General features: G+C 38.9%; 1 protein-coding gene across 2 annotated transcripts in view; it reads left to right on the top strand.

Moving 5' to 3' along the window:
- Positions 1 to 7,031: 7,031 nt before the first annotated feature.
- The window catches only part of lrp1ab (low density lipoprotein receptor-related protein 1Ab), a 130,665-nt gene continuing 123,418 nt past the window's right edge, over positions 7,032 to 14,278 (top strand). Inside the window, exon 1 of one of the 2 annotated variants that reach the window (XM_058410521.1) lies at positions 7,032 to 7,676. In XM_058410521.1, coding sequence (XP_058266504.1) covers positions 7,604 to 7,676 — 73 coding nt within the window. In that variant the 5' untranslated portion in view covers positions 7,032 to 7,603. The remainder of the gene's footprint in view (positions 7,677 to 14,278) is intronic. The other variant, XM_058410522.1, reaches the window with a different exon arrangement.

The following is a 14,278-nucleotide window of genomic DNA, read 5'->3' as shown; positions in this document are numbered from 1 at the left end:
CAAGGCATTAGTAGGTGACGATGAAGAAAAAGCTGGCATTTGAGGGAGATGCTCATGTGAACTGTTACCCCTCTACTGTTCTCTGAAAGTACTATTACCAACACAAGTCAAATCAAGAATGCAGGTCTAAACACATCAGATTGGACTTCAAGACACTTTTCAATCTAATCTCAATCTTCCACATCTGTTGCACATGTGGGATTAATACAAACCCAGTTCCGTGTACACACTTAACAGTTCATTGGTATAGCTATGAGTCTTTACAATTACAGGTTATATCTAGAAGCCCTAAGGCAGAGCTCAATCCTTCTATGAGAAGTTTACATCCAACACATCTGGCTCTGACATTTAGCTCTTTCTAAAAGCTCTGATTATCAGAACTGGAACTAAACACACTAAAGTGGTAGACCACCAGGACCAGACGTATGGGGTCTTTATTTGTTTCTCTGTAGGAGCCTTTAGAAGTTTTATGCTGAATGTGGCTCTGTGGAGAACTCGATGCACCTATTTAGCCAGTACTGTAGATGCAAGTTTTATGTCTAGGTAATTATAAGAAAAGACACTAGCAAACTGTCACTTTTGTTTAGAACTGAAGTATTAGCAAGAGCTTTTCATGATGTATTGCAAGAACACCTATTTATGTATTTATTTATTTGTTTGTTTGTTTGTTTGTTTGTTTAGTTAGTTAGTTACTTAGTTATTTATTTTTTACTATTGTGGTACTAAGAAACCCTATTTTCCCCAATTAAACTCAACCTAAGTGGTTCATCGAGTGTGTAGAGTTTCGAGTCCCCCCCCCCTTAAAAATAGGGGGGGAAAAACTTGGCTAAAATTATAGTTTGTCCCATATTTATTTTATTTTATTTTATTTTATGTTTGTTTGTTTGTTTATTTATCAATAATTTATTATTTTTATTTATTTTTTATTATTATATCCAGATTCAAGATTCGCTCTTTTAATGTCATTGTGTTGATACTGGTGGCCTCCTGAGCCAATGCCACTTAAAAAAAAAAGTTGACAAGATTACAAATAATTATAAATAGAATCATAGAATTATAAATAATTATAAAATCGTAAGAGCAGAAGGTATATACAATACTAAACAACACAGTGCAAAGGCTTGACACAGACAAAATATTGGACACACAGGACAGATACTAAACAAAATATTACACTTATACAGGAACATTGCACATTTTGAGGGATTTTACACGTCTGCATATAGGCACTAGCAGTAAGCCTGATCATTGTGTGGTTGTTGTTGTTGTTGGGTTATGGGTTTTGTCTTTATTTGAGTTATGAGTCCATCTGTGAAATGTTCATCCCGAAGAAGACATTTTTGCACCTGTGCATGTCTCTTTAAATGACTCTGTAACCTCTTACCTGATGGTAGAACTGCGAACAGACAGTGCTCTGTGTCTGTTAATGCATCGTGTTTAATTTGGATGCTCCACTGTTAGATGAATCTAGGCTAAATGTAGAACCCGAACCATCACCTAAGGACTAAGCCTATGGTAGCTTAGGGGTTAAGGTGTTGGATTACTGACCAGAAGGTTGTGTGTTTAAATCCCAAGTCCACCAAGCTGCCCCTGCTGAGGCCCTTAACCTTTAATTGTGTAAAATGAGATAAAATGTAAGTTGCTCTGGATAAGGGTGTCTGCTAAATGACAGAAATGTAAATGTAAGCTTGGAGGAACTCCAATTCCATGATCTCCTTTCTTCTGTGTACCTGTGCTGGCTAATTCAGTTGTAGTTTACATCATTCTTTAGCTGGTCACATAATTAAGACAGAAAAATGGATAAAATCTACAATGGTTTAAATATATATCTACAATATGTTTAAATATATATTTATAGCACCATTGAGATCATGGAACTGGAGTTCCTCCAGGCTTACATTTACATTTCTGGCATTTAAACACACAACCTTCTGGTCAGTAATCCAACACCTTAACCCCTAAACTACCATAGGCTTAGTCCGTAGTTGATGGTTCGGGTTATATATATATAATACACTACCAGTCAAAAGTTTGGACACACCTTCTAATCCCATGGTCTTTCCTGATGTTTATTTCTTTCTACATTGTAAAACAATGCTGAAGGCGGCCGAAATACACAATAATGTCCTTTGAACAGTTGATATTGAGATATGTCTGCTACTGATGCTCTGTAAAGCCTTCATAACGGCTCTAATCTGAGGTGCTGTTAACTGGTGATTTCTGAGGCTGATAACTCTAAATGAACTTCCCCTCTGCAGCAGAGGTAAGTTTTGGTCTTGCTTTACTGGGATGGTCTTCATGTGAGCCAGTTTCATCATGGTGCTTGATGGGTTTTGCAAATGCACTTGACAATACTGTTCTTGTAAGAACTATTCCAGAACACCTGACCTTCGTGTCTTAAAATAACAACTGACTGTTTTTTGTTGTCATTACATATGGATTACTTAAGTCCATGTGTGTTATTTCATAGTTTTGAAATCTCCAGTATTGTTCTAGAATGTAGAAAATAAATCCCTAGGGTTAGGGTTAGACATTGAATTAAAAGGTGTGTCCAAACTTTTGACTGGTAGTGTAAATATACAATATATATATATATATATATATATATATATATATATATATATATCACACGGAACATGCTGGAAAATGTTCTGTGTTCACAGAATAACAGCATACGAAACATGCTGTTATTGGGAAAATAGCAGTCTTGAACACTGACACTGATTATTGTCCTACAACAGCATGCTCCTTCATGTTTTATTCCTTACTCAGTGATTGATTTCCAGGTTCCACTCAAAATCCAATCTAAGGTGCATTTACAAGAAATGTGACCCAGGCATTTTTCCAAGACAAAATAGAGTAGGAAAATAGGTCGAGTAAATCACTTGTAGAAGCAATTCAAATAGTGAATGTAATTAAATGGAAGAATGAATATAAAAGAACGTTCTAGAAAACGCAGTTTATACTGAATGCTCATATTGAACATTACTGTAAATATTGAACATGATTGTACTTGTAGGTTAGGTTACATTAATGTTTTTCGCTTGAAAGTCTTAATGCAGTTGTGGTGACTATAAATCAAAGTCACTGTGCCTGTCTAGATTTGTATTCCAACAGGGAATAAATAGTTTCTCTGTCTGGAAGCTCGTAATTTGACTGTCTGGTATCTGAAAAAAAGTGCTGGAAAATGGACTAAGCAGGATATGTGTGGCTTTTTGGCTGTGGATATTTATGAAGGTGTAGCCAACGGTCTAGTCCATGTGCTTTATCCAGCATTTTTTGAGAGCCTGGATCAGGTTTATTAGGCACGGGATAAATATAAACCGTGCAAATGAATGGGTCTTGGATCAGGGTTTCACCACTAGGCTGCAGCATTTCCTACATGTGCAAAAGACAGCAGAAATCTCATGAGGCATCCAGCCAACTTCACTGGACTTTGCCTGGTTACACACCAGACGGTAATGTTCAAACCAGACTTGTTTACGATATTGTGTCTATAATTATTTATTTATTTTTATTGCACAGGATGTGACTGTGGGCTAAATAGTGAGCTGAAATATTTTATTCAGCTTTTTCTTTTAATTTTGCTGATGGATTCATTGTCCCTATAAAGATAAAAATATTGGACAGTTTTGATTTTGTCTCGTCTCCACAATTTTTTTTTTAAATTTATTTGTTTGTTTGTTTGTTTTTTCCTAAAAACTGAAAGAACCCAAAGTTTTTGTTTTTTTATTAATGAGGATAAGGTTAGGGTAAGACTCAGATAGATTAAGTTATTAATTAATCTCATAAGATTTACAAGGATAACAAGACAAATGTGTGTGTGTGTGTGTGTGTGAGAGAGAGAGAGAGAGAGAGAGAGAGAGAGAGTTCTAGCTACTTTAAAACGACATCAAACCGAGCCAAACTAGAGACTTATTTTAGGACCATTCCATGTCGAGTTATACAAATTTTTGCTCCATCAGCTTAATTCATTAACTATTAGTCTCGAACCAACCTTGATGGATTTATAGATGACTCAAACTACAGCAATTTTTCAGCAAAAGTTCATTCCACATCTGTAAAACATCATGCAAAATTCCACAGTGCATTAGAACAAGCTAGGAATGTACCACTCCCGAAATATTCACCCAATTTAAGAGACTTTTTTTTCTTTAAATATAACCTCAACTATGACAGACTGCACTGGAGGTTGATTTTTATTCAAAATATAAAGAAACAAGTGGCGGAGTTTCCAAAAACAGATCTAAAGGAGTATAAAAAGTGTGAGGTGTGAGGTATATTCACCACATAGTCACTATTTGTCCAAGATAATTACTAAAATATTGCCTTGCTTTGCCAGTGAAGTTATCATACTTCACTGTTTCCAGCTATGACTCATATAATAAAATCTGCACCAAGTTTATTTTTGAGTCATATATCTGCCTTTATCTTTTAGTCAGTCTGCCTTTTGGTTTGTTTTACTAATATTTGTGTATTTCTAATCAAAACTGACAATTACTGTACTGTACTGTATTCTACACTACTGCACTCTGTTCTAATCTACTCTACTGTACTGTATTCAGTTTCAATTTATTTGTATAGTGCCATTGTCTCAAAGCAACTTTACAAAAGAAGACAAAAAGATAAAGGAGAAAAAAAATATTAAATGAAGTTATTAAACTATTTGACCCCCAATTTATCCCTGATGAGCAAGCCTGTGGCGACGGAGGCAAGGAAAAACTCCCTGTGATGATATGAGGAAGAAATCTTGAGAGGAACCAGACTCAGAAGGGAACCTCATCCTCATTTGGGTGACACTGGACAGAAAATATATATGTAACTGTAACTGATTAATATCCTTTCTTCAACAGCAACTCTACTCTACTCTAATCTTTTCTATTCTACTCTATTCTGTTCTACTCTGCTTTACTCTACTGAGACTGTAAAGCTTTTAGAGCTGCATTTTAAATCTGTAAAATTATTATTATTAGTAGTAGTAGTAGTAGTAGTAGTAGTAGTAGAAGTAGTAGTAGTGGTAGAAATATTGCAATTCTGTTCTACTCTACTCTACAATATACTATATTTACTGTACTCTATTCTGCTTTATCCTTCTTATTTCTACTCGATTCTATTCTAACCGTTTCCACTCTATTCTATGCTACTCTGCTTTATTCTATACTGAGACTGTAAATGTGTGAAATGTGCTGTTGTTTGTTGTTATTATTATTAATAGTAGTAGTTGCCGAAGTAATGCAATTTTGTTTTATTTTACTATACTCTACTATATTTTTTTCTGTTCTACTTTACTCTACTGTACTATTTTATATATTCTACGGAGACTGTAAAGCTCTTTGAGCTGTGTTGTAAATGTGTGAAATGTGCTGTATTAATTTTTGTTTGTTATTATTAGTAGTAGTAGTAGTAGTAATAGTAGTAGCAGTAGCACTAGATGTATTGCACTTCTATAGTACTCTACTATACAGTATATTATTCCATTCTACTTTATTCTTCTTTGCACTGGAAAGCATTTTGAGCTGCATTTTAAATGTGTGAAAGGTGTTATCCAGTCCCCTCTGAAAGTATTGGAATGGCAAGGCCAATTCTTTTGTTTTTGGTATATACTGAAGACATTTGGGTTTGTGATCAATGGACAACAGATCAGCATTTTTATTTCCTGATGTTTAAAGCTAGATTTGTTACATAAATAGGAAGAGGATTGAGGGGCAGTGGTGGCTCAAGTGGTTAAGGCTGTGGGTTGTTGAGCGGAGGAAAAGCCCCAGCACCACCAAGCTCCACAGTTGGGCAATTGAGCAAACTTGACCCTCTCTGCTCCAGGGTGCCCCTGTATCTGTCCCCAACTTCCTCAGCTGGGATATGCGAAGGAAAGAAGTCCACTGTGCTGTAATGTATGTGTGGCGATAATAAAGGTTTTGTGCCCTCAGTTACATTGTACTTTTTGTGGACAACCACCCATGTTTTAGGCAAGCAAAAGTATAAGAACAGATTAAGGCCTTAAAGCAATTAGTAAATAAGTCTTAAAGTAAATAATGCTAATTAATTGGTTGCATATCCCTGCAAGATGCTTCGACTGCAGCTTGTTTCAGTTGTTTGTTTTTTAAGGGGGGGGTTCTCACTTCGGTTAACTCTTCAGGAGGTGAAATGCTGCTCAGTTGGGTTCAGGTTTGGTGATTGACTTGGCCAGTCTAATACTGTTTCTTTTGATGATGTGCTTTGTTGAGTTGCCAGTTTGTTTTGGATCACTGTCTTGCTGCATGATGCTCCTGCAAGTTCAGCCTAATAAATTTGCATGCATTTCTCTGTAAATTGGCAGACAGAATGTTTGCGTAGACTTCTGAATTCATTTTGCCGTTATCATCATGGGTTATATCACCAATAAAGATTACTGAAAATGCTCCAAAAGTAGCCATGCAAGCCCAAGCCATGACACTACCACCACCACCATGTTTCAGCTTGCATGATGAGCTTGCATGTTTTGGATGTTTATCAAATACTGTCTCCAGTTGGCCATGTTGGCCTTTCCATCACTTTTGTAGAGTTTCATATCATAAATTCCAATCTTCAGATCTTCATCTCTCAAAAGCCTTCTTTCAAACGCATTGTGATATCTTCACCCCTGCCCTGTGGAGGTTGCTGGTGATGACACTGTCGGGTTTTTTCTTCACGTATCTCACAATGCTTCTGTCATCAGCTGTTGTTGTTTTCCATCATTACTCTGTGCGTCTGCTTGTTAGTCCACCAGTGGTGCCTTTTCTTTTTCAGGACATTCCTGCACTGGCTATTCCCATTGCTTATCCAGTGCATCAGTTCGAGTCTGCTTATGAGCCAACATGGCTGAGTAAACTGCACAGTTTCCTTTCACAGACGCTCAGAGTAACTCGGGAGCGTGAAACTGTGTCACGCATGCGCACTACGCAGAGTGCCGCGTCGCTTTTTTTTTTTTTGGGACCTCGGAGGTAGGTGACGTCATAGCTGTGGAGAGACCCCGCTCTCTCGCGCTGTGTGTGTGTTTGTATATGTGTGCTCTCAGTATTTCTGACCACAAGCATCAGACGCGGTGGGACTCAATGAGTTAAAGGTGCATTTTGTGTGTTTTTATTTTATTTTATTTTATTTTATTCATTTTATGGGACGGATTTGTTTTCCATGCAATATTGCACTCCTTGGCCGTGAACCTCGCCGTTTATGTGTGTATGAATGTGTGTGTGTGTGTGTGTGTGTGTGAGAGAGAGAGAGAGAGACAGAGAGATAGAGATAGAGAGAGAGAGCGAGCCAGTGGCCGGTCCTGATTTGTTAGAAGGCAGTGCTGGTGAGCGGAGAGACACGGAGCCTGTGTAGCCTACATGGCCGCGTTGTTTCGCAACGCGTCGCCTTTCTAGGCTTGGAGAAAAGCCCGCTTTCTGTTTTTTTTCCTCTCCGTCCTTTTTTTTCATTGCAGCGACTCGGTGTTATTTCTCCATCGCCAGCCAGCCCTGCTTCCAGTTTGCTAGGCATTTGGAGAGCGTGGTGGCTCGGGGAACAACGGAGCACTCGGCGCGCCACTCGGCGGATTTGATGAACCATTCGCACATTTCCATTAGCAGTGACATCCCGCAAGGCGAACATGCTGCCCACCGGATTGTTCACCCTTGGATTCATTCTCACACTGGAGATTATTCCTACCGGATCTGTTGAAGGTAAGGGACAGATATTTGTTTGTTTGTTTGTTGTTTTGTTAGCATGCATTCACACTGCCTGTGTGTGTGGGAGAATTCCTAATACCTGGATCTGAAATGTCTCGACACCTTAACGCCGAAAGAGGACACCTTCTCTTTCGCCAAACGCAAACGCCACACTGTCTTTATAACGCGTTAGAAATGCTCACTGGACGCTTCTGACCATTTTGGAGCCATTTCCATTTCACTGGGCGACATTGTTACCTTCTTTGATCCGCTTGTTTACAATGAAGACCAGAGAACATGCGTCGGAGAAAAAAAAAGAACACATTCTCGATTATACTCTAGACATGAAGAGAGCCAGTGCGATTATAATGATCATATTGATTAGATTCATAATATTGATATTATTATTATTATTATTACTTCTGTTGGGCCACATTTAGATCCTGTCGCTGTTGCTTGTCAGAGAGCTTGTCTAGGCCGACACACTGATTTCTTCTGGAATATATCGCGACGAATATTGTAATATATATCGCCTCTTAATCGATTAATCACCGAATCTTACATGCTTATAACAGCTATAAGACACGATTTTTTCCCCATCATGTGTTTTTTTGTTTTGTTTGTCGGTGGAAATGATAAATATATATAGAAATGTCTGCTCACATCTTCTCCGAGGATGATATTTGGCCTGGGCTTAATTATTCATTTTGATATCACGTGATACCCCCCCCCCCAAGCTGTTGACTCCAGTGTCCTAAAAAATCCATCCTCCATCACAATAAAGATGGGGGGGAAAAAAGATAATGTTGGCTGTTTGCAGACCAGGTTGTTCATCCATTGATGCTGCTCTCAACCTGCAGCTTTTGTTATTCGTTATCTTATTGTAAGCCAGCTGAGATATTTCAGGATGCTGTGCTAGCCCTGTCCATTTTTTCTTCTGGTTTGTCTGTGATGAACTGAGTTGTAGACACCTTAGTTTTACATTAAAGGAAAAATCCACCCTGAACTACTTGTGTATTGCGAATTGATGTGACCTCGTTATTGGTGTCCGAGATTTTCTCTGAATGGACACTTCCAAACTCCTTTCATTGATGTTTGCATTTAACGCTTTCGGACCGAACCTTTTATACGTTTTTCTTCCATTGTTTCCCTAAATGGGAACTAATTGCAAGTGGAATCGAAAGTTAGTCAGTCAGTGGGGAATTAATGAAACGTCGGACCCCATGCGCCATCGGATTGGAATCGTCCCTAATTTCCACAGAACTATGAAAATCTTAGTTTAAATGTCGATTAATGGTCACTCTCTACTGGTCTCTCTCTAGCTGACTAACATGACCGTGGGGTTTCAGTCTGTCCAGCTCTCTTACATTCTCATATACACTCCAGCTCAGGTTCCAGAGCTTGAATTTTCATGCTAATGCTGCTATCAATGCTGTATTGCATTACATTGCTTTGAGTCATCTTCACTCTCTGGATTTCTCATTATTATGATCGTAGCTGGAAAGCAGTGAGAGAAAAGAAGCTCTTGCTTTTTTACTTTTAGTCTCTAACATAGTTTTTATCCTGTTATTTTTCCTCCTGTTAAGTTCTACTCTAATGGTGCTAGCTGTAACAGATTCCCCCACGTGACAAAAGCAGCACACAACTGTTAACTTCTCACAGGAATAATGAAAATGCAACACCACCCAACAAATTAGCACCAGAATCACTAAACGCATCACGGACATTTCAATATAAATGACTTTGCAGCCTTTTAATATTGAAGAGTCGAGGACACTGAGAGGCATGAATCTTTTGTTAATGACAAACTCATTGTTTTTTGTTTGGGCCGTGTTTAAATTTGTGGCACGTCAAATCAGGATTAAAACGTGAAAGCGGATCCACTAGACATTTCTGCTGAAATACCCCAAATTCTTTCAGTGACAAGTGCATAAATTATGCATTAGTTTTTCTTCTGAGGCTTTTGGATAGTGAATAGTGGCCGACAAATGGCACGGCTGGTTCCAGAGATGCAGATCGCCATCTTTCACTTTGTTTTTTGAAATCTCGCACGAAAATTCAGTCTCTTTTTGTACTCATTATAGCAGATGTTTTCTTTGTTTAACCGTAAGTCTGTTTAATAACTTTGCTTTTTTTGTTGCTTGTTTAGATCCTTGTAATTACGTGCCCCTGTAATGATAGAGTCCATTTTCAGTAAATACAGGGAAAGGAAGGTGCATTTAAGTAAACAATAAGGCACACGATTTCTCATGTCATGTTCATTTCTTATATATATGTGTGTCTGTAAGGAAATGCACCACAGGGTCAAAGGCCAATTTGAATAGAATGGACGTTAACACGGCTATCAGCAGGAGCTGATTTGGGACGCTGCATAAACACAGTTATCACGCTGCCACCTGAATGTAATCTCCATTACATGATGCCAGGTGAAGGGAAAATAAGTCACATATTCAGTCCATTTCCAAATCAGAGCAAAAGTAAGACTTGAATTCTATTTGCTACGTAAATGAATCAACCAAATGAACAAAAAAAAAAAAATCACATAAAGAGTGTAAAACACAACACGGAGCAGTAAATAAATGATTTGATAATTATTGACATGAATCCTTTGCCATTTTGTGTATCATCCTTCGGTTGAAATATCCAGAATGAATCACGTTTTTGCAGCTCTGTTCTTTTGGCTCAGGTTGAACCTTGTGGCTCAGCTCAACTCACACCTACATCAAAATCTCAAAATATCCAGCTTCTATACTTCATTTCCTGTGGTTGAGTTATTAAGGGTTTGAAACTCTTATCTTGCTGCAGTCAAACCAGTTTCAAGAGTTGCAAGAGTTTCTGCAAAACCAGACCAAGACCACCTCTCTCGGACAGTCTCGGACCAAAGCTTGTATCCTGAGTGACGTATTACATGCTGTGCACCTACACTATACACTGTCTAGTGTAGGAACTTTAGAAAGGTAATGTTGTCTTAAACAGCAACTTCCTTTTTTTTCCCCCATATTGTTTGTTTCTTTTTTTTTTCTCCCTACTAAATGGACGTATGATCCATATCTCAGCTGAGGGCAAATGACTTAAAAATCACACAACATGAGCTAATTTAAGAGACCGGAGTCCATCAGAGTGTCATCAGCCATCTTAAAAAAAATGGTTCTAATTTTTTTTGTCAGTGCCTGGTAGCCCCGCCCCTCTTCCACTACTTAAGTAAAGCTGCAAGTGCTGAGTTCATGAAGTGTCCAACATTCCACACTTAGTTTTATTTAAGATGGATAAGTGTATCATCCCGGTACTTGATGTGGACTTGTTCTTGTCGGAAATTATGTAGAATAGTGCACAAGTATAGAGTTTGGGCATCCAAGTGCAATTGCTGTTTTCATCTGTTAAGAACTACACCAAAGGGGGGCACCAAAATGCACCAGTTTTTGATTCAAATGGACTGATATGTGAAGGTATGTTTGAAAACTTGGGATATAACAAGGATGATCTTGGTAAAAGTGAGGGATAAGTGGTTTAATGTAATGTTCTGCTTGATGGATTTGCTCCAATGTGGCCTTCTTTTAGTATCCGCCAACAGTATTCACCATTTAGAACTGACACAAAAGAGAGTCCTGTGTGGTGCCAAAAGTTTCCAGGTTTCGAGAACTTGACCAACAATGGTCTTAGTAGCATGGTGATGAATGGCTACTTAGGCTCTTGGAGAAAAGTGATGGATATAGAGAGGAACGTTGAGTCGGCTGTGTTTGAAGCTGATGGAGCTTCGGGAGTTGACGGAATATCTGAGGTTGCCTCAGAACTGTAGCTTTAGTTGTGATTACGGGCAGTGTTGTTTGCATAGTGTAGGTTGCTGAAAAGTGGGAACTTCAGCTTTGTTTTGGTTTCTGATACCAGTGTACTGCATGGCAGATAGTGCCAGATATGTGTATGTGTGTGTGTGTGTGTGTGTGTGTGGGGGGGTGGGGGGGTTGGGGAGTGTGTGTGTTTGCATGCTAGATTTGAGTTAAGCTAGAATTTTGGGAAACAGCGATTGGATGATGATTTGGCAACATCACAGATCATGAAATTGTAGATGATGTTTATTAGAGATGCTTCAGTTGATGCTAAGTAAAATTCCATTTTCCAGATTTATGATCTACTTTAGATAACACTTGAACTTTTTCTTCCTAAAATTGTACAAATTAATCTAGCAAAATATAATTGATGGTTTCTTTACAGAAAGCCATATTTGGTAGCAATGGAGCTGTGGTGAAGTCGCACCTTCCCATTCCTTTCGTTAAATCTAATAACTTTTCTTGGTCTGGTTCCCAAAGCATTTTAGCTGTAACATAATGCTTTTTACTGGAATGCCAGAAGTTTAATATTTTTGCACCGACCTTTCCAAGAAGTGTCTTGCGAAAACCTGCGTTGCGACATTTTCAAGAATACTCTTTTAGTCAACAACTTCAACCTGGTCAAAGCAAGAGTCTGCTGACAAGTTGAACAGCGGGTCATACCACAGTCCTGCCTCCCATCAGTGACACACGAACCACAAATGGACAAAGTCCTCCACAACGTCCAGATGATGGTGATTCATAATGAGACTGCAGCACTGCTACAGCCAAGATAGCGCAAGAAACGATAAGGAATTATGATGTTTGGCGCATGAGCTCTGTTTCAGGGAATCTACAGAGAAAGGAGAGGTTTTGTTGTAACATGCAGGTTTGCAGGGAAGGGAGTAAGTTTACTGAAGGCCAGAAAAGGTTTCTGTGCATGTTAAAGTCTTGGAGAAGTCAATGAACCATTTCTGAAAATCACTTTGTGCTTTTGTCTAATCCTGTTGAATAAATGGGTTCAGTTTTAATTTTCAGTGTCAAAGATGTCTCTAAGCTTTAAGTTTTATTTTATACTGTATGACGCACTGTAGCAGTATCCCACATGCCTGGAATGAGCAGATTTCACGTTTACACTATTAATTGAAACGGAATTAAACAACCAGAACAAAGAACAAACCCTATTCCTCATGTTTTGTTTTGACCGTGTAGCTAGCTTTAAAGATAACTTTAATGCATCACAATGCCGCGCCGCGCTGCACCATGTTGTTGTAAATATAGCTAATGTTTCCGAATCCCACTAGCTACTGCAGTATGCAGAAAGTCAGAGGCACGTTGTAGGTTTGTGAAAACCAAAGCAAAACCTTTATATTGCTCTCTTGCTAAGTTTTTTTTTTATATATATAATATTGACAGGATGAAGATGCTAGCCAGATTCTCATGCAGTGTGAGGCTCATAGATGATTTTGTTCCTGGTGCAAACATGGTATACTGCATGATCAGATAATTCTCCATCCCTTAACTCTCAATTCCCTTAACTAACTAACTAGTTCACTGTAAAAATTAAATCATTTTTTTGTAAAAATGTATTTTTACAAAACATGGGGTCAGATCATCATGGGTTCAAGCTCCAGCATTGTTACTACTGTTGGGCCCTTGAGCAAGGCCCTTAACCCTCCCTATTCCAGGGGTGCCATATGATGGCTCACCCTGTGCTCTGACCCCGGCTTCTTAGTAAGCTGGGATATGCGAAAACCTTTTATGGGTCAAGTGGTTAAGGCTCTGGGCTGTTCGGAGGATTGGGGTTCAAGCCCCAGCACCACCAAGCTCCACTGTTAGGCAATTGAGCACGGCCCTTAACTCTCCCTGCTCCAGGGGCACTGTATCATAGCTGCCCCTGCACTCTGACCCCAGCTTCCTCAGCTGGGACACATGAAGAAAAGAATTCCACTGTGCTGTAAATATGTGTGGAGATAATGAAGGCCCTCAGTTCTTACTATATAGCCAGATAGCCAATTGTCTAGAATGTCTTTTGGATCCTGTGGCATTAACATCACTGGAACTAAGAAACCCAGTGCTGGTTCATGACAACATACTGAGATGCATGAAGTTTGGAGTGGAAGAACTCAACTCCAAATACAACTTTTTGTGGGTTGGATGAACTGGAACATGGACTGCACCCCCTGAACCTCCTCGTCAATGTCAGTGTCTCCAAAGACATGCTTTAATCTAGTGGAAAGCCTTTTTCAGAAGAGTGGAGGTTCTTCTAACAGCAAAGGAGGATGAAATCTGTTCAGAAGGCATGTACGGATGTGATGGTCAAGTCCAAAAACTTTTAGCTGTTTCACTGATTCTTATTCATAGGTTTCTTGATACCTCAAATATTATTACTATTTTATTTTAATTTACCTTTTAATACTTGGTCCCTGTTTCAGACGTGACATTTAATCCTGGTAAACACTACATCTCGCGTCACTGGTTGCATTACCCAAGAGCTCGTGTCAATTAGAGTAATCGCTGCCGAGTATTAGGACTCGCATTCCATCCCGTGCAAGCTTTTCTAGAACGACTGGTGATCATTTGAATAATAACCCGAGGAAATAACAAAAAGCAGTCAGCAAATTTGCTAGATAAATGCGAACCAGATGGCTGTGGTATGACTGTAGGGTCTTTTTTGCTAAAATCCTGGCTTGAATGGAGAATCCGGTCTTCTGTTTGTTTACGCCACAAGGATGATGATATTACGGTGTTTGGAAGCAGGAACCTGCATCGCCACACCTTAGAGCTTTTCTGCATTAACCGTCTTTCATTTGG

Source organism: Hemibagrus wyckioides, linkage group LG15 (genome assembly GCF_019097595.1).
Source record: "Hemibagrus wyckioides isolate EC202008001 linkage group LG15, SWU_Hwy_1.0, whole genome shotgun sequence".
NCBI classification, from domain to species: Eukaryota; Metazoa; Chordata; class Actinopteri; order Siluriformes; family Bagridae; genus Hemibagrus; species Hemibagrus wyckioides.
This window is presented reverse-complemented; position numbering and strand designations above follow the sequence as displayed.